The sequence below is a fragment of the Trachymyrmex cornetzi genome, unplaced genomic scaffold, assembly GCF_001594075.2.
Source record: "Trachymyrmex cornetzi isolate Tcor2-1 unplaced genomic scaffold, Tcor1.1 scaffold840, whole genome shotgun sequence".
Taxonomy (NCBI): Eukaryota; Metazoa; Arthropoda; class Insecta; order Hymenoptera; family Formicidae; genus Trachymyrmex; species Trachymyrmex cornetzi.
In genome coordinates, this window is record NW_017300181.1 from 283,795 (window position 1) to 300,999 (window position 17,205).

At 31.2% G+C, this 17,205-nt stretch overlaps 3 protein-coding genes across 10 annotated transcripts in view; 2 read left to right on the plus strand and 1 right to left on the minus strand.

The window, feature by feature from the left end:
• LOC108769025 (DNA-directed primase/polymerase protein) overlaps nucleotides 1-1,911 on the plus strand; it is a 3,584-nt gene extending 1,673 nt beyond the window's left edge. The window contains exons 2-3 of the mRNA XM_018519755.1: nucleotides 643-1,430; nucleotides 1,548-1,911. Coding sequence (XP_018375257.1) covers nucleotides 643-1,430; nucleotides 1,548-1,770 — 1,011 coding nt within the window. The 3' untranslated portion in view covers nucleotides 1,771-1,911. The remainder of the gene's footprint in view (nucleotides 1-642; nucleotides 1,431-1,547) is intronic.
• A 1,189-nt stretch (nucleotides 1,912-3,100) lies between these two features.
• Nucleotides 3,101-6,138, minus strand: mRpL21 (mitochondrial ribosomal protein L21). 3 transcript variants are annotated; one of them, XM_018519779.1, is made up of 5 exons: nucleotides 5,014-5,304; nucleotides 4,166-4,291; nucleotides 3,761-4,081; nucleotides 3,565-3,680; nucleotides 3,181-3,492 (listed from the first exon to the last, which is right to left on the minus strand). In XM_018519779.1, the coding sequence occupies exons 1-4, from the start codon at nucleotides 5,111-5,113 to the stop codon at nucleotides 3,580-3,582; spliced, it is 648 nt and encodes a 215-aa protein (XP_018375281.1). In that variant the 5' UTR covers nucleotides 5,114-5,304; the 3' UTR covers nucleotides 3,181-3,492; nucleotides 3,565-3,579. The 3 variants fall into 3 exon arrangements, with proteins under 3 accessions (XP_018375282.1, XP_018375281.1, XP_018375280.1); XM_018519780.1 differs by lacking the exon at nucleotides 5,014-5,304 and adding an exon at nucleotides 6,077-6,138 and having other exon boundaries at nucleotides 3,101-3,680; XM_018519778.1 differs by having other exon boundaries at nucleotides 3,181-3,680.
• Nucleotides 6,129-17,205, plus strand: part of bbc (choline/ethanolaminephosphotransferase 1 bbc) — a 12,481-nt gene continuing 1,404 nt past the window's right edge. Inside the window, exons 1-10 of one of the 6 annotated variants that reach the window (XM_018519773.1) lie at nucleotides 6,129-6,372; nucleotides 7,553-7,700; nucleotides 7,777-7,899; nucleotides 7,985-8,088; nucleotides 9,223-9,357; nucleotides 10,440-10,574; nucleotides 11,922-12,053; nucleotides 13,249-13,407; nucleotides 13,510-13,635; nucleotides 13,713-13,851. In XM_018519773.1, the coding sequence (XP_018375275.1) occupies nucleotides 6,136-6,372; nucleotides 7,553-7,700; nucleotides 7,777-7,899; nucleotides 7,985-8,088; nucleotides 9,223-9,357; nucleotides 10,440-10,574; nucleotides 11,922-12,053; nucleotides 13,249-13,407; nucleotides 13,510-13,635; nucleotides 13,713-13,851 (1,438 nt within the window). In that variant the 5' untranslated portion in view covers nucleotides 6,129-6,135. Of the gene's footprint in view, nucleotides 6,373-7,552; nucleotides 7,701-7,776; nucleotides 7,900-7,984; nucleotides 8,089-9,222; nucleotides 9,358-10,439; nucleotides 10,575-11,921; nucleotides 12,054-13,248; nucleotides 13,408-13,509; nucleotides 13,636-13,712; nucleotides 13,852-14,294; nucleotides 14,566-17,205 lie in introns of those variants that run through there. The other 5 variants (XM_018519774.1, XM_018519777.1, XM_018519772.1 and 2 more) reach the window with 5 other exon arrangements.

Consider the following 17,205-nt stretch of genomic DNA (forward strand, 5'->3'; position numbering starts at 1 on the left):
TTATATATATATATATATACACATATATATATTTGTCTTCAAGAATAAATCAACCAGTCACTGAAATTTATGAGAGCCACTACAGTTGTTGATGCCAATTAATTATTACATACAAAATTCACATAAAATTACGAATGTTTCTACTCCAGTTTGAGTCCTTTCCAATCTACAAATTAGTGACAGCAAACGCAGTTCTAATCTCTCTTCCAACTCAGTTCCAATTTAGTCAACGTAAACATTGCACAGTGTAATGCCTAGAATGTCCAAAAAAGATTCAAATTTAAAAAGAAGCTTAGTTTGCGAAATATTAAGGCACTTTCGCATACTCTGTATTTATAAAAGATATATGTACAGGGTGTTACAGATACATACTAGGCCAGTACGACGGATTGCGCGGCAAACTTTGCATGGCCAAGCGTGGTTTAATAGACAATGACAGTGACTTTATAACATAAACTTTATAATATAAATAATAAAACTTTGTAGTATATAAACTTTATAACGTATAAAGTCACTGTCATTGTCTATTAAACCACGCTTGGCCATGCAAAGTTTGTCGCGCAACCCGTCGTACTGCTTAGTATGTATCTGTAACACTCTGTACGTGTGTATAAAGCTCAAAGAAAATTATAAATTTTACAGATAATACCAAAAGATTCACCATGTTGGTTATATCTGGACTTGGAATATCCAGTCGAACTAAATCCACTTTGCAATGGACCACGCATGACCAAAACGCTGATAGATATCATACGAGCGTATTTGCTCAATCACTATCACCTGTTATGCGATAGAAGTAACTTTTTAATACTAGATTCTACAACTAGTAAGAAATTTAGCAGACACGTGATTTTTACTATGAAGGATATGGCTTTTAAAGACAACTCGCATATTGGAAAGTTCATCAAAACTATATACAATGATATTTTACTTTATTTGAAATCAGATACGCTATCGCATGGAATTTTAAATCACTTTAACAAAGCCGATATTGAGGAAATGCTTGTGAAAACACAACACGGTGAAAAATTGTTTATTGATAATGGTGTCTATACGAAGAATAGACATTTTCGAATATACCTGTCCACTAAATGGGGAAAACAATCGTATCTAACAGTTTCTACAGATTGCATGCATAATGCAGTGAATAAGCGCAGAGAGAAGGAGTTGGGGATCTTTTTGGATTCCTTGATATCGTACTTTCCAAACAAGCAGAATTTAATTTTGCTCGAGTTTTTTAATCGAAGCGACGTAAAAGCTAAACTTTATTCAAATGTACCAATACGATCCATTCGTGAAAATGACGACCAGAGCTCACCATATCCTGAAATAGATAGGTACATTCGTAGTCTCATCAATCCTGGCAAGATACGTATTGTTAAATATTTTGATAAAACTAAAACGCTGAGATATGAAATTTATGGCAACAGGTAATATAACTATAATCGATAATAAAATAGTGATCACTTATTAGTTCTTATTTTACTATATACATCCGTCTTGCTATTGTAAATGATAGTACATAATGTTTTTACATTATTTTGCAGATACTGTGAAAACATTGGTAGATATCATAAGAGCAACAACGTATATTGGATTGTAGATTTAAACACGAAAAAGGTATATCAGAAATGTCACGATGAAGATTGCTCGGGGTTTTTATCTACACCAAAGAATTTACCAGAAGAAATTCTTTTTAAGTTAGACATAGAAGGTGATACTTTTATGACTGATGTAGTAATAGATGAAAATATTATAGAGAAGATATAAAAATTATTAAGTATATGCTTTTATAAACACAAATGTAGAATATGTGCAAAAATATATGGTAAATGTTAAGAAAAGGGGAGCCACCTTTGATGACCTTGACCACGACATATGTTGTCAAGGTCGTGACCCTGAGTAACCTCTACCAGGTTTTAGGTGGCGGTCGCTGTCCGTTAAAAAGTTATGAACAAAAAAAGAGTTCAACTATATAACACGAGAATTCCCTGCTTTACATGAAAGTCAGATAATTTTGGGCAGTAAGAGAGGTATGGAGTGAACTGATTAAGGGAATATGACTTTCCACTCCCCCTGCAGAGGGGCGCAGGACTCTCACCCTCCCCCCCCCCCTTACTTCAGGGGGGCAGGACTCTCACCCTCACTCCCCCTCCCCTCTGCTTCAGGGTCATGATTCGCACCTTCGACTCTCACCTTCCTCCCCCCTACTTCAGGAAATAATTAAAATTTGATTTTTAAAATGTGATAAATACTTCCCCCCCCTGCAAAGAGGCACACGATTCTTATTTTCGACTCTAACCCCCGTTTCTCATGTTTCGAATTGTGTGTTGTCAGTATTTATCACATTTTTTAAATCAAATATTAATTATTTCCTGAAGTAGGGGGGAGGAGAGGTGAAAGTCGAAGGTGAGAGTCATGAGCCCCTGAAGCAGGAGTGAGAGGGGGGGTAAGAGTCGTGTGCCCCTAAAGCAGTGGGGGGAGGGGGGTAGAAAGTCATATTCCCTTAATCAGTTCACCCCATATCTCTCTTACTGCTCAGAGTTATCTGACTTTTCATGTAAAGCAGTGAAATAATTACTAACTTTAACTGTTAATAACTTTTTAACGAACGAGCGATGGCTAAAATTTGTTGGGGTTTTTCAGGGTCATGACCTTGACAACATATGTCAAAGTCGTGGTTGTCGGCGCGGCATCCCCTACAGTGCACGACTATCAAACATATTTTAAAGCAGGGAATTTTCGTGTTATATAGTTGAACTTTTTTTGTTCACAACTTTTTAACGGACAGCGACCGCCACCTAAAACCTGTTGGAGGTCACTCAGGATCACGATCTTGACAACATACGTCAAAGTCAAGATCATCGGAGGTGGCTCTCCTTTTCTTAACATTTACCATATAAATTTACATCACTTTTACAAGTATAGCTTATATAAGTACAAACATTATTAAGAAATTTTTACATATAACTTAACATTTTTAGTAAGTGACGTATTTAAAAAATTGTATAACGAAAGAAAGTTAAAGAACGTAAAGGTTGTAATAAATTTTATACTATGTATAAATGTTAGTATAATTTGGTGCTTGTAGTATTTCAAAGAAAAAAGATATGCAGAATACGAATGATCCAATCGTGTGTACTAAGGATCAATTTATAGTTTTACGATTACTTGCGATTAATTATGAAAAATTTCTGAGTCACTATGTTCAGGAAGTTTAATTTGTACATTTCTAAAAATTTGCAGGATTTCTTATCAAATTGTTTTCATGACACAATCTGTCATTCAATTTAAAATAAATAACTTTTATCTTCTGTTCTCTGAATATATACAGAGGATAATACACTATATTTACGTATATTGTAAATATTTATTTACACACGCACGCACGCACGCACGCACGCACGCACGCACGTAAACGTCAGAAATTTTATATATAGGATGCGTTCCGTTTTATGCAAAATGCACATGATAATCATTTTTTATTCTTATCCGCAGAATGTTAAACAAACATAAAACGACACCTTACGCAACATAAGTAAAACAGAACGTACTTATATATACATACATGTCATACTGTCAATACACTCTGTCTAATCCCTCCACTTCTTTCTTCTCGTTGATGTTTCCGTTTATATTTATGGAGTTAATCCGTAGCATTGTGTATTGTATTCTGTAGACTAAAAAATAAAAGTTGAATTCATTAACATAAATAAGACATGAGAAGTGAAACGAAAATATCTCTTTAAAAGTATCTTACAGTTTATACGACGATATTGTTTCCTCGGCCGGAACCTAAAACGAGTTTTTGTATGGGATAAAGTCTTTTCTATAACCGTTGCATCAACTGAAACCAATTCTCTATTCAAAATTGGTCTGCCTATGAGAGTAAAATCTTTACTGCCAACCAGCAACACTTTTTCCAGTTTTAGTTGATCGCCTATGTTTGGCGGCCAGAATCCCTCAATAATTATAATGTCATGTTCTGTTATCTTAAATTGTTTTCCACATACTTGGACAACCGCAAACATACGGCCGATACTGTCTGTTGCGATCTGATTGTTAATTTCGTTTGTTACATCTATAAATAAGGCAAGATGTTATTTGTGAGAATTTATTCATAAAAATTGAACGTTTATACATGCTTATAGAATAAGTTAAAAACCAGTGCATATTTTCTCTCTCTCTTCATCCCATTTCTGTACTTCCGTTTGATAATCCGGGATTGACCTCATCCATGGTGGTTTAATCGTCCGATATTCTGCTATTGGTGTTTCCCACAATCTTAATGCTGAAACAAAAGATTATTTTTCAATATCTTTCTTGTACTATGCAAAGTCTGGATGATTTTGTGTCTTTGTCTCTTTGAATTTACATATAAAATTTTAATTTAATGAAAGCTCATTATTTTGTAAAACTTTGCTAGATGATTTCAGGTACTTTATTTCAGAATTTGAATATAAAATTCTTTATATATTGCAAGTACATATATAGTATATATTAGTAATTCAAGATTGAATTATTTAAGCAACGAAGATCCAGCTTCGACCATAATAGGCATTTTTAATTTCTAGTATTGATTGTGTTTCTCACATATATACGGTCTAAAATAAAAATATTGTATACAATTCTTTATTAAGTTTTGTAAATTTTTTTATTGGGTTTTTGTAAAATTTTAATATAATAAAACGTCGATCTTATTTTATTAATTTTATCTTTAAAAATAAAATTCTTAGGCCCATATTCAGAACGCGCTTACGACGCTAACATACTATACTTTATGGGCCTTCTACAATAAGTTGCAAGTCAGAACAGCAGAAGTCTTAACTAAGTCATTCAAGTTGGCTATTGGCCAACTTCACCGATTATGACTTAAGATCGCTCAGAACTTCTGACTTGCGGCTTATTGTAGAAGGGCTATAACGGGTAAGAAGGAGGTTATGTTTACATTCGAGAGAGAGGTTATATTATTGTTGCACAGTTTCTGCACAATTATAATTTCTAATTACATACCAGGATAATATTGTTTGCAAATTACGGCCGGTGCTACTCTTCTCACATAATTACTCGCCGCGTAATTCAGAAATCTTGAGAAACTAAGCAATGTCGCCATCGCGATACGAAGCAAACGACGATGGAAAACTGTAGGTAGACCGGTAATTGGGAAATGCGAATAAAACTGAATAAAACCAATGTTGACAATCAACTTTTTGCAGAACAACTTGTTTCCGACAAAAGGTTGTCTAATATATGAAAATCACGAGAATCGTAATTAATCGAAAAAAGTTTTTTTGATCTTCTTGATATCTTTTATTTTCGGGTCACATGTTTTTGGAATTTTGGACGATAATTGCCTGGCGGGAATTTTCAAAGGCTGATTATTGTTTATTTTACGTCGTACGATGTGTATTTTATTTTAAAATTATTACGTTCAAACACATGAAATTTTTACATATTATTTACGTTAAGTTTATACGAATTTTTTTTTATATAAATATTACTCATGCTATGTAAAATATGCAAATTGGAATAAAGCAACACAGAAAAAAAAATTAGTTTTATGATTGTTAAACAATTAATACGTCTAATAAAGCAACACAGAAAAAAAGATTAGTTTTATGATTATTATAATTAATATGTCTCTCTCTAACTTAAAATGCATAGTATATGTAACGTAAACTGTAGATTTTCAGCGCTGGCAGCTGGCAGTGAATTTTGGAAAACAGCCTTGAAGGCGCAGCTTGAGGAAACCGTTCGAAGTTCGAACGTTCGCGCGTGCGCGTCTGCTCGCGCGCATATCAGTTCCGATTGCGCGCACGCGTCACGTCACTGGCGGTCGGTCAATCAGTTTCCGGTCGTCTCAATATCGTGGGACTTTCGTGGACTTGCGGAGCGCGCAGAAATGTCGTACGCGTAACGCGACGGTCGCTTGTTATGTTTGACCGTTCCGTCGCGGGTGATCTCGGTAGTATACCGCGTCGACGTCGCGTCTCCGTCGCAGGAACGACTGTAATCCGATCCCACCGAGCTCACAGTTTCCCCATCTTCTTTCTCGCCTCCCTGCTGTTACCCTTACCCTTGGCGCCCACGGTTCGGTGACACGGCGTCGGAGTGACGTGTGCGGCCCAAAGAAGCATGCAGTTTTACAAAGACAGGCTGTTGTCGTCCGGCCAGCTGAAACGGCTCAGTGAGCACAAGTACAGCTGCACGAGCAACAGCATCCTCGACGGCCTCCTGCAGCCATGGTGGGACTGGCTGGTCAGCAAGGTGCCGCTTTGGCTCGCACCCAATCTCATCACCGTGCTCGGCCTGATTGTCAACATCGTCACCACCCTGATCCTTGTCTATTATAGCCCGGACGCGAGGACCGAAGTAAGCCTGACGTTAGAAGCTTCCAACTTGTCTAACCTATCTCTTCATGAGACACGTCCTTCCTCATTCTTCTTGAACACTGTATCTCTGTGACGCACATTTTTCTTATCACGAAAAAAAAATAATTTTTCATATAATCTTTAAGTGAGTAGGAGTAACCACAGCACTTTGTAGATATAATTTTCCTTAAAACTTTATTCAAGAAAGGGAAAATACATTGTCCAGATACGCAGAAGTTTTGAAGCTCATTATTTTCACATTTCTCTATTTCAAGGATATAACTGATGTAAATTTATAACTGTAACATATAACTATAAAATTATAATTAGTGATATATAATTTACAAAAAATATATAACTATAAAATTAAAATTTTTTAGGATGTTCTGAACATCCTATTTATCAATTTCTATACCTTCAAACCATCTATGTACTTAAATGTTAATTAAAAAGCTGTCTGCTGTAACAGTTTTATTTATGTTTGACTTGAAATATTTCGTAGTAACTCTTTGTCAAATTTCGTGCAAGTGAAATTTTTTAATCACATGAAAGCTCTTTTATTAGACATTACAGACAAAATCTTTAAAAAAAACTTTAATTTGAGAATTTTCTAACATTTCTGATATGTTAATTATAATAAAAGATGAAGTTACAAATCAGAACACATGTGTGTCTGTTGTCTACCTTTAAACAATTTTGTTGCATTATTTTCTGTATAATTTGAATTTTTCTAACCAGGGCAGGATAATATTTTCAAAATTAATAGAGGATAATATTTTTATTCTCAAGGATATTTTCATTCAAAAATTAATACATTTGAAATTATTATTATTTTAAATTTGATTGATTTGTTGAACAAATCTTGCACAATTATAATCAAGATAAAAGACATTATTGTCTTATTATTATCTTGGTATTGAATCTCATCAAGAAATCAATTTTCTAACTGAAGAAGTATTGTTACTGGAAAATGCAATGTCATGCAAATCTATGACTCATCTATATAACTCTATTATTGATGTTATAAATCTGGATGCTATCTATGCAATTATATTCAAATATACCTTAACTTTAATGCAATTAAACAAATATATCTTTACATGAAAAGCCTTGACAATTAATATAGTAAAGTATAAATATTATAAAATAATTATAATAAAATTGGCTATTGTTTTTTTCAGGCACCTAGGTGGGCATGTTTTTTATGTGCACTTGGTCTATTTATATATCAGAGTTTAGATGCTATCGATGGTAAACAAGCTAGGAGAACTGGCACGTCTACACCATTGGGCGAATTGTTTGATCATGGATGCGATTCCATATCGACAGGTGGATAACTGCACTGTCTCTTAATAATCTTATGCATTAGAAACATTTTAATTTCTGATATTTATTTTCTTTTCAGTGTTTGTAGCTTTGTCAGCGTGTATAGCTGTACAATTAGGATACTACCCAACGTGGATGTTTTTCCAGTGTTTCTGTGCAATGACGCTTTTCTACTGCGCTCATTGGCAGACCTATGTTTCAGGTATAAAATCAAAAACAAAAAATTTGTATAAAAATGAAACAATACAGTGCATTATTTAACTTTATTTAAAATATCATTTTAATAGGTTCCTTGAGATTTGGTAAAGTGGATGTAACAGAAGCACAGTTCACTATTATAGCTATTCATCTAATTTCTGCGATCTTCGGTCCACAAATCTGGATGATAGAGGTTGTATTGTTTGTAATTACCCTGAATTATCCTTTCTGTATTTTACATAGCAAAAATATCTTGTATAGCAATTTAACACGTTTTACAATCTTTTTCTTTTAATAAATCGTTTATTTATTTAGTTTTAATTTTTTGCATGGCTGCAGTTTGATAAACATGAATACTACATTCTGCTTTGCTTGTTTTTTTTTAAAGATAATCACATTATTATTCTGAATTGTTGAAGTATTCATTTATCACACATACACATGCTTATGTAACTGCTTGCATTACAGTTTTTACACAAATGATTTATGACAATATTTGTCAATGATAAAATTAAATAGCTCGAAATTGTAATTTGTGTTTTTAAAAATGTAACTCATAGTGCAAGCAAAATGATAAAATTTTGCTTATGTTACTATGGGTTTCAGATTTTATGGTAAGTAATTTTGATAGCTTAGCACACATAAATTGATGTCATTATAAAATTTATATAAAAAGTGTAGTAAATCTACTACATTTAAAAAAATATAGATTATATTATTATTAATAACATAATCTTTTCAATGTCATTTTTATTAAATCTGCTGAGCATGTAAACTAAGTTAATTTACTAGCCTGTACCATTAATCTTCTTTACTTGGACAAAATCCTCAATAACGGAAATTGAATATAATGTTATGCTATTATACACTCTAAAATTCAATTTTTTATGTAATTTACATTTCATATATTTTTTACACATATATATACACATACACACACAAATCGAAACATATATATTACAACATTACAAAAGATTATACACGAAAAAAACTGCGCAGCGATGATCGCTTAGTCGCGCAGCGCTGATTACTGTGCCAAGAAAAATTTTCATCGCACAAGTAACAATTACTGTGAAATGATGATCGCTGTTTGGACAACGCGTGTACAGTAATTGTTACTGTGCGGTGAAAATTTTTTTTCTGCACAGTAATCATCGCTGCACAGTTTTCTCCGTGTACTTTGTGCTGTGCTTAAAAATTATCCAAATAATTTTTGCCTTGAAAGATTTTACTATGGCGTTCATGATATATATGATAAAAACTTAATGAAACAATATCATTGTACATACATACATACAATGTTATTTAATGAAGGTATTTTTTGCAGATACCATTCTTAGATGGTTTTATGTTTAAGTATTTATTAGGAGTTATGACAGTGATGTGTGCACTGGCAAATTTATATTCCATATTTTCGGTGATTTTCACCGGAGGAGTGGGCAAGAATGGTTCCACTGTGGCTGTAAGTCTGTTAACTAGAATCTTTTATTGAACATGCAGAAATGGGAGCAGCATGGCATGAGGAGCGGCGCTGAGATTACTTCTTTACTGCAAAATATTGACTGATTTTTAACACGCATTTTTACTTCTGTATTCCCTACTAAATTATGCCCCCTTATACTCTTGTTTTCAATACCTCCACATCCTACAACTCTTATAAATGAATTGTATATATATCATTATATGACTGATAATTGTACTTCTTTCATATGTAAATTCATATTTTTCAAGTTTTCAGCAAGTTATTAATGTTTTAACATATTTTAAAAATACAACTGTAAAAATTTTTTTTGGTGTTTTTCAATGTAAAATTAATCATAGCTTTTATGTTCGCCTCTTGATGTTATATTTATGATGAAAAATCTTATGATCGCCTTTTGATATTGTATTCATGATGAAAATCTTGATCTTGATCGTATTAGCTTTTTTATAAATACATAATAATACTCTCTTTTGAAACAATTTCAAATTAGGGATTTTTGTCAAATAGTTTAAGAATTTTAAGTCTATAAATTATGTATAAGGTTTTTGTATAAAGGTTTTTGTAAAAAAAATATCTAACGCAGATAAATATTAGAAAATTTTGATTTTCTTATTTGTAGCATATATACATTATATTCTTTTTCACACTACGCTTCTGAAGAAAATACAATAACCACATTTGCCTATATAGATAAAACACTGAGCCTGCGAAACTTGCACATTAGATATAACAAAGAACTGACTTTCTTTCACATTAAAAACTATAACGTTAGGGCGAGGTCTTTAATATTCAACTTATCTTACTCAAATCAGCTGCTCCCTCGTGCTTTACAATCTTGCAGTTTTATTGCAATGAGAAATAAGCATGTTCTGTTTATACATGCTTACAGCAAATACGACCACAGATAGAACTAAGCCCATCCAGAGCAATATTATTGTGGCAATGGTATCGAGAGACATAATTATATCAGTTTGTGTATATATATGTAGGCATTTATATACACAAGAACAATTGTAATGAGCAATTCTCATAACGAACGAAGATCTTGTCGCTTTGTTTAGATTCCCATGCTCGGTGTAGGCACGTTCAATAACTACGTAGCATTGGCCTTTTATGCAGGCTACGTTCACGTGTTCCTTGAATTCTGTAAAGTCTTTGAATCTGGTGGGATTGGAAAAAACGGTTCCACAATTGCAGTAAGTCTCTTAATGAAATGGCGTTCTCCTAGAGCAACATATTCTCATATCTTTTGCCATTCTGTACAGTAGAGATGTTATCTGTTTGGTACATTTCTTCATTTTCTGCTTGCTGTCTTCTCTATCGATCTCTTCTACTGGGAAACTTATATCGGATGTTTGGTTGGATTACTAAACATCTGTATATGGCCGTCTGCATATTAAACCACCAGAGTGATATATCTCGGTATCTCGCACAATTTACATAAACGCTTTTTTTGTCTAATATAAATATCGCTCTTAGTATAACAAGCTCTCAATAATCTCTTTACTCGAGAAATATATGCTTTTATTAGCATACTTCTATTGTTACAACAACTAAATAACTGTAACCTTGAATTTGAAAAATGATTAATTCTAAAAACGGTATACTAAGTTAACTTCTATTTATATACATACTAAATTTTATAATGCCATATTTAATTGTACAAAACATGAGGCTTTATTTACTGTGCAGTTTTTACGTTTCTATTTCAATAGAGATATTTGAGTAAAAAGAATATTATTCGCATTTATTGAAACTTGCTATATGTAGTTCGTTTTGTGAAGTTAATGCCTGCAAAGAAAATGATGTGTGTTATTTTATATGTGAAATAAAATTACCAACACTTTTGTGTATGATCGAATGCTGCACAATGATAGCTTTAATTTCTTCAAGCCTTTTTTTTTTAATTTAAATTCGGATCTTGTTACTATATATTGTTTATTGCACTTATTTAATTACATGTTCGTGATATTATAGCAACAAACACTTTGTCCTGCATCTTTATAATTTATAAATAAATTTTATTCTTCTCTTTATTTTTGTTCAATTACAAAGATTATAAACAATTAGCTCATCACTCAAGATAACAGAAGAAAGAATTTTCATATATAAATTTCCGTGCAGATTTCTTAAATAACAAATGAGAGACTTGCATATATTTGCAACATGATGACAAATAGTAATCAGAATTTATAGAAACAATAAGAAAGAGAAACAATAAAATTTGTTCAGTTTTAAATGCATATAAAATAAAAAAAAGATACAAAAATACTTTATTATATAATACCTAATATTGTATATGTACATATATTTGTTCTATTAGTTTTGTGATAGCATTATGAATAGTGATTAAAATGTAATGTACGAAATTGTTTCAAAAGTAAAAATAGCAAATGTATTCCTCAATTTTTGACTTCACGTTTATATAAACTCACTTATTAACATATTAACACATATCTGGGATACGAAGTGTTAGAAAGTCTTTGATACGAGGATAGCCTCTGATGACTAATCAAAAGATCTTTCGTGTCGCTCTTATACAGTTGCCATACACTGGCACAGAGGTGAAGGTGTTTCCGTTATGGGCTGCTGTGGGCATCGCTATTTTACTTGCACAGAGCAGCATATCCGTCATTCTCGCCGGTGGTGTCGGAAAAAATGGCTCCACCGTCGCAGTAAGTCAGCTGAAGAAAAAAGTAGTGGGACCAATTGTGTAGTGCACAATATTTTGTCTGATTTCTTTTTAGTTCATGATTTAGGCCCATGCTTTTTGAACAAGTCGCGTAGATATGAAAAGAGTTTGCTTGGAAAATCTTTATTAATGTAGCGAATCAATAATGCATTTTAATGTTGTTACTAATACATAAAAAATTGTATATGGTCTAAAAATAATTAGTAATAATAATAATAATAATAATAATAAATAATCGTAGATCTATTTATTTCTTTTAGACGCAACGGTGGGCCTAAATCTAACGGCGTCGTATAAGATTACTCATCACTGTTATTGTTTTCACTTATGTTAATATTTGTTATATTACATACTTCCCCACAGAGGAATCCATGTATTATATATCCCTTTATTTTTCGCTTTCTCCTTTATATTTTGCAGTTATAGAATAGTTCTCATTTCATTTCCGATTCTCATTTGAAGTCGAATTCTTACACGCATGTTACGAAGCTGTAGAAAAGTAGAAATGCATATTACTAATGACGTTCGACTATATCATGATATTGCGAATTTTATTTTATTTATACGTACATTTTACCTATGTAGATGTAGCATATATTGCATGTGTCAGACGAAATTTAATATTTTAATTATTATAATAATTAAAATTATGTTCCTTAATGATTTTATAAAGATTTACCTGATTCATTTAATGCATTTAAAGTAATTTATTTACTGTATTGCAACTCGAATAAATATAACAATCAAACTTTAATTTCTCTATACATGTTTAATTATAGACTTTGCTTAGAACTTATTGTATTTTTATTTTTTCACACATTTGCAGTCTTTCTTATCAAACGCACAGAGCAGTATATAATAGCTGTGTTTGTATCTATTATAAAATTTATTATTAATGTGATTCTATATTTTTAAAGAAATTGTTTTACGAGTACAAAGTAAATTTGTACATACATCTCTAGTTTATGATATGTGTTTACGTCAACTGACATATATCACTTATTTAAATAACAATAAAAAGATTTTAACATACGTTTAAAAAATATGTAACATCTATCGAATTAAGTCTCTGCATTTAACCGGACTGTATTTTCTTCTCTTACAAATATAAATCTCCGCACGTAGCTTTACTTAAATATCTTTTTCAGACTTTCTGCATAAAATCGATTTTGTTTTAGGGAACATCCGTTTTATCGCCAATTATACCATTTAGTTTTGTGGTAGTACCGGCTTTTATAATATATAGAAAAAGCGCCGAACACGTTTATGAAAACCACCCAGCCTTGTATATACTTGCGTTTGGAATGGTGGCGGCCAAAGTTACGAATAGACTAGTGGTATGTATATTGATTGTGTATTTGTAATAATATCCTTTCTTATTTGTGACAATATATTGCTATATTTATGATATACCAATTTTTTATAATATTGTTTTTCAGGTTGCTCATATGACTAAAAATGAGATGCAATACTTGGACAGTTCGTTAATTGGTCCAGCTATGCTGTTCCTTAATCAATATTTCAACTTTTTCATCAAAGAATACTATGTTCTTTGGCTGTGTTTCGTAAGTCAATGCTTGATCTTTATCTTTACAACATAATCTTCGATGATCTCGATAAATAACGAAACACATATATTTAGATCTGGGTCACTCTGGATCTCTTCCGGTATAGTGCTCAAGTATGTCTTGAAATTTGCGATCACATGAAGATCAAGCTATTCAGGATACCATGCAACTATCACACAGGCGCTAACCAGATCAACGCCACCGAGAAAAATGGTACTAATAGGTCACAACGTAACAGATTGCATAAGAAACATCATTAGGATTGACTGGTGATAATGAATGCTCTGTATAATTCGTGTATAAAGAAATCATAATGTAACAAAGTAAAAACGCTTGTCGAATTCTGTGTACATAGTTCGAATAGTACAGCTCATTTATTATCACGTTTGTAATTTATGAACTTGTCGTTTCAAACTATAAGAATTTATAGAAAATTAATAACTTATAATTGAACTTTTATGACTTCTGCATATAGAATACGGCAACGCTTATAGCTTTGTGGAAGTTGACGCGATAGTCAATTAATTTATCACTTTTCCATAAAAGCGAAAAAACGATTGACTATCGCGCTTATTTCTGTCGCACGGCAAACGTTACCGCATCCTGCGTGCAAAAGTCATTAGTTGAATTGATTAGCGATTATTACAAATTTTTAGTAAAACATACCGGGTATCAAAGCAAGAGAGTACCACCGGATCGTATAATAAAAACGGCACTTGCTCCATACTTATAAGAAAAGAAAATGATAAATTAGAATTCAGAGTGTTCGAGACGAGAGGCATATGAGATACATAAGTTTGTATGAGGATGTTATAAGTTTGATATGAACTGCATTAAACTTTTAAATCTTTGTTTTCGGTGTGTCTGATATCTTGTTCATAGGACGTTTATTATAATAATATATATAATAGAGATTATATATTCATCAAATATATAGCAAGATCAAAAATCTCATCATCGTTTGTAAAGAAGTAAGTTTCTCGACAATTAATATCTAGAATTGCTTTCTAAATACTCATTTAATGAGTTTATGATTTTTAATAAGATTTGTTTATTTGATTATTTGATTTGATTATTATTTTTTCATAACTTATTATTAGCAATTCGCTGATAATGTTTTTGACAAAACTAAATAATTTGTTTTTTTTTGTTTTCAAAAATTTGAATTAGTAAGTTGTTTGATATATATTTATATTTTATATTCATTAAAGCTTTGTAAAACTTGTAAAAAGAATTTGTATGATATCTATGACATGATGTCTATAACAAACTGTGTGAATTTCATTTTGAAATGTATAGTTTTCGATCGTATGGAATGCGTCGTGAACGTTTTCTATTTCTTTTATGCGTGTGTCCGTGTATTTGATAACAAAGAACATTTTTAACGAAGATATGATAAATTAAAGTATGTGAGACATGTTAGAACATAAAGGGACTAAAGACAGTTTCGACTTTACACTGAATATGTTTGTTTACTTCTACGTCAATAGATATGACAATAGATACAATTAAGACGAACACTTTATTAAGAGAGTCTTTACATAAGTGTCATATATATTCTGTGAGAAGCGTATTTTAAATATACTTCTACGTATTTTATATGAAACGTTACAAGCAAATGGCAGATACATGCTTAACTCTTATTTGTATATTATATTACACTTTTAATTTTGCTAATTTAATGTTCTCTCATAAATAATGATTAACCAATCATTTCTTTAATAGAATTGAATGTAAAAAGCAAAATCTTGATGTATGATAGGAAGTGATGTTTATAATTTTCTATTGTATTATATATTCCTGAAGAAATGTTGATGTAGGAAAGTAAAGTATAACAAAAAGACCATTTTCAAGATATTGACAAGATATCTTAATTGCGATAGCTTTTCTTCAAAATGTTGATATATATAGAATTCTTTTCTTATTTCTATCGTATATTAATAATAATTCCGGATAATTGAAGGGAATTGATTATTGCTATAAATAGATGAAGTAAAATTATTATTCTAATTATGTTTCTATAAAGACAGTACATGTAAATGCTGTACATGTAAATGTTACATTGTGTGTAAATGAAATGTAATCTTATCAAATGTACTATATTTCAAATTTCCTTTGAGAACTGTATTATAATTTCTGGATAAATTAGTTTATTATTACAAAGTATCATTTTTCATTCTAATTTAACCGATATTGTCAAGAGAAGCTTTTTTGGAAAAGACTAATTTGTTTAAATTATTAAAAAATTTAATATCGATTTTGTGCTTATGTTGTAATATCCAATAAAAATTGTGTTTGTAAAAAGAAAGAAATAGATTTATCGGTAGAAAATGTACCAACAGTAAGAAATTTTGTACATTGTGGTACATTCGATTTTTTTAGAGAAATACAGTTAATAATAACAAAATAGTTATTTAAAATATTACGCAGACGATAATATGCATGTTTGTGTTTTAGTTTGTTGCTATGCAAAATTCGCTGCAAATATAACATGAAAGTAATATGATTGTCATAATATGTGAGAGGGGAGAAGGAAATTTGTGTTAGAATTAATATTAATATATTTTATATATAATGGAAATTCATCCTTATACTGACAAACTCATTATGTATGCCAATATATTGTTCAGATTATGTATTTTATGCATGTTATAAACTATAACTTCTTGCATGGTTTCGGATTGTCATCTGCATGTACTAATTGGTCTCAAAATAAGCTTTAATATATCTATATATTTGTAAAATTAATGTCCAATATGCTACGTTTAAATAGACTAATTAAATCCTTTTTTGATAAGAAAAAAGAACAGATGCTCAAAATTTATATATCAAAAGTTGGTGTATATTATAAATTACAAACATTCTTCTTAGCTTTAATCCATGTAAAATGAGTAATACATACTAATATTGTATAAACTGATTATTATTTTAAGAATTGGCTTAAATGTAGTAAAACTAATAGTAATAGTAAAGTACGCTTATCAGATCATTGATAAAGACACTTCTCTCTTTCTTAAATTTTTTATAAAAAAAAATATTTTATTGTCTGTTAAAAAAAATTTTTTTTTCTTGAGTGTTACAATATCAACATAAATTGCGAATTATTTTTTTTATATAGAAAGTGCATTTTTGTCTTATTTTTGCAAGATATTGTATATCAGAATTATTTTTTGCATGTTTTTCTGCCTGCTGCTTGGACTTTAAGTCATTGCGAGAGAAAAGTTCAGAACACATTATACAGGGTGACCCATTTTAACTTAGACAGCCAAATAACTCGAAACATCGCGATTAAAATTAAAAAATGTTTAAAACAAAAATTGTTGGATATGAAGGGGCTGATTGAACTATGACCTTGACAATGACCTTGTCCTTCATTTTCAAGGTCATTTGAAGGTCAAGGTCATTTTTTAAAATGAGAAGCCCCTTTTTTCGTTGAATATTCTTGTAGCTTATCTCGAGAGCTTTCCAAAACACTATAATAAAATATTTTTTCATTAAGTACTTCTCCAGTTATAAGGCTCGAATGTTACCGCCGCCGACATTAGCGTTACGCAAGGTATCCGACCG

Excerpts from the sequence above, each read along its gene's own strand:
- mRpL21 (XM_018519779.1), bottom strand. The coding sequence starts at position 5,113 with ATGGCGACATTGCTTAGTTTCTCAAGATTTCTGAATTACGCGGCGAGT. Across the intron at positions 4,292-5,013 it reads TTGCAAACAATATTATCCTG|CATTAAGATTGTGGGAAACA; the intron begins GTATGTAATTAG and ends CTTTTGTTTCAG. Across the intron at positions 3,681-3,760 it reads ACAATATCGTCGTATAAACT|TCTACAGAATACAATACACA; the intron begins GTAAGATACTTT and ends TTTATTTTTTAG.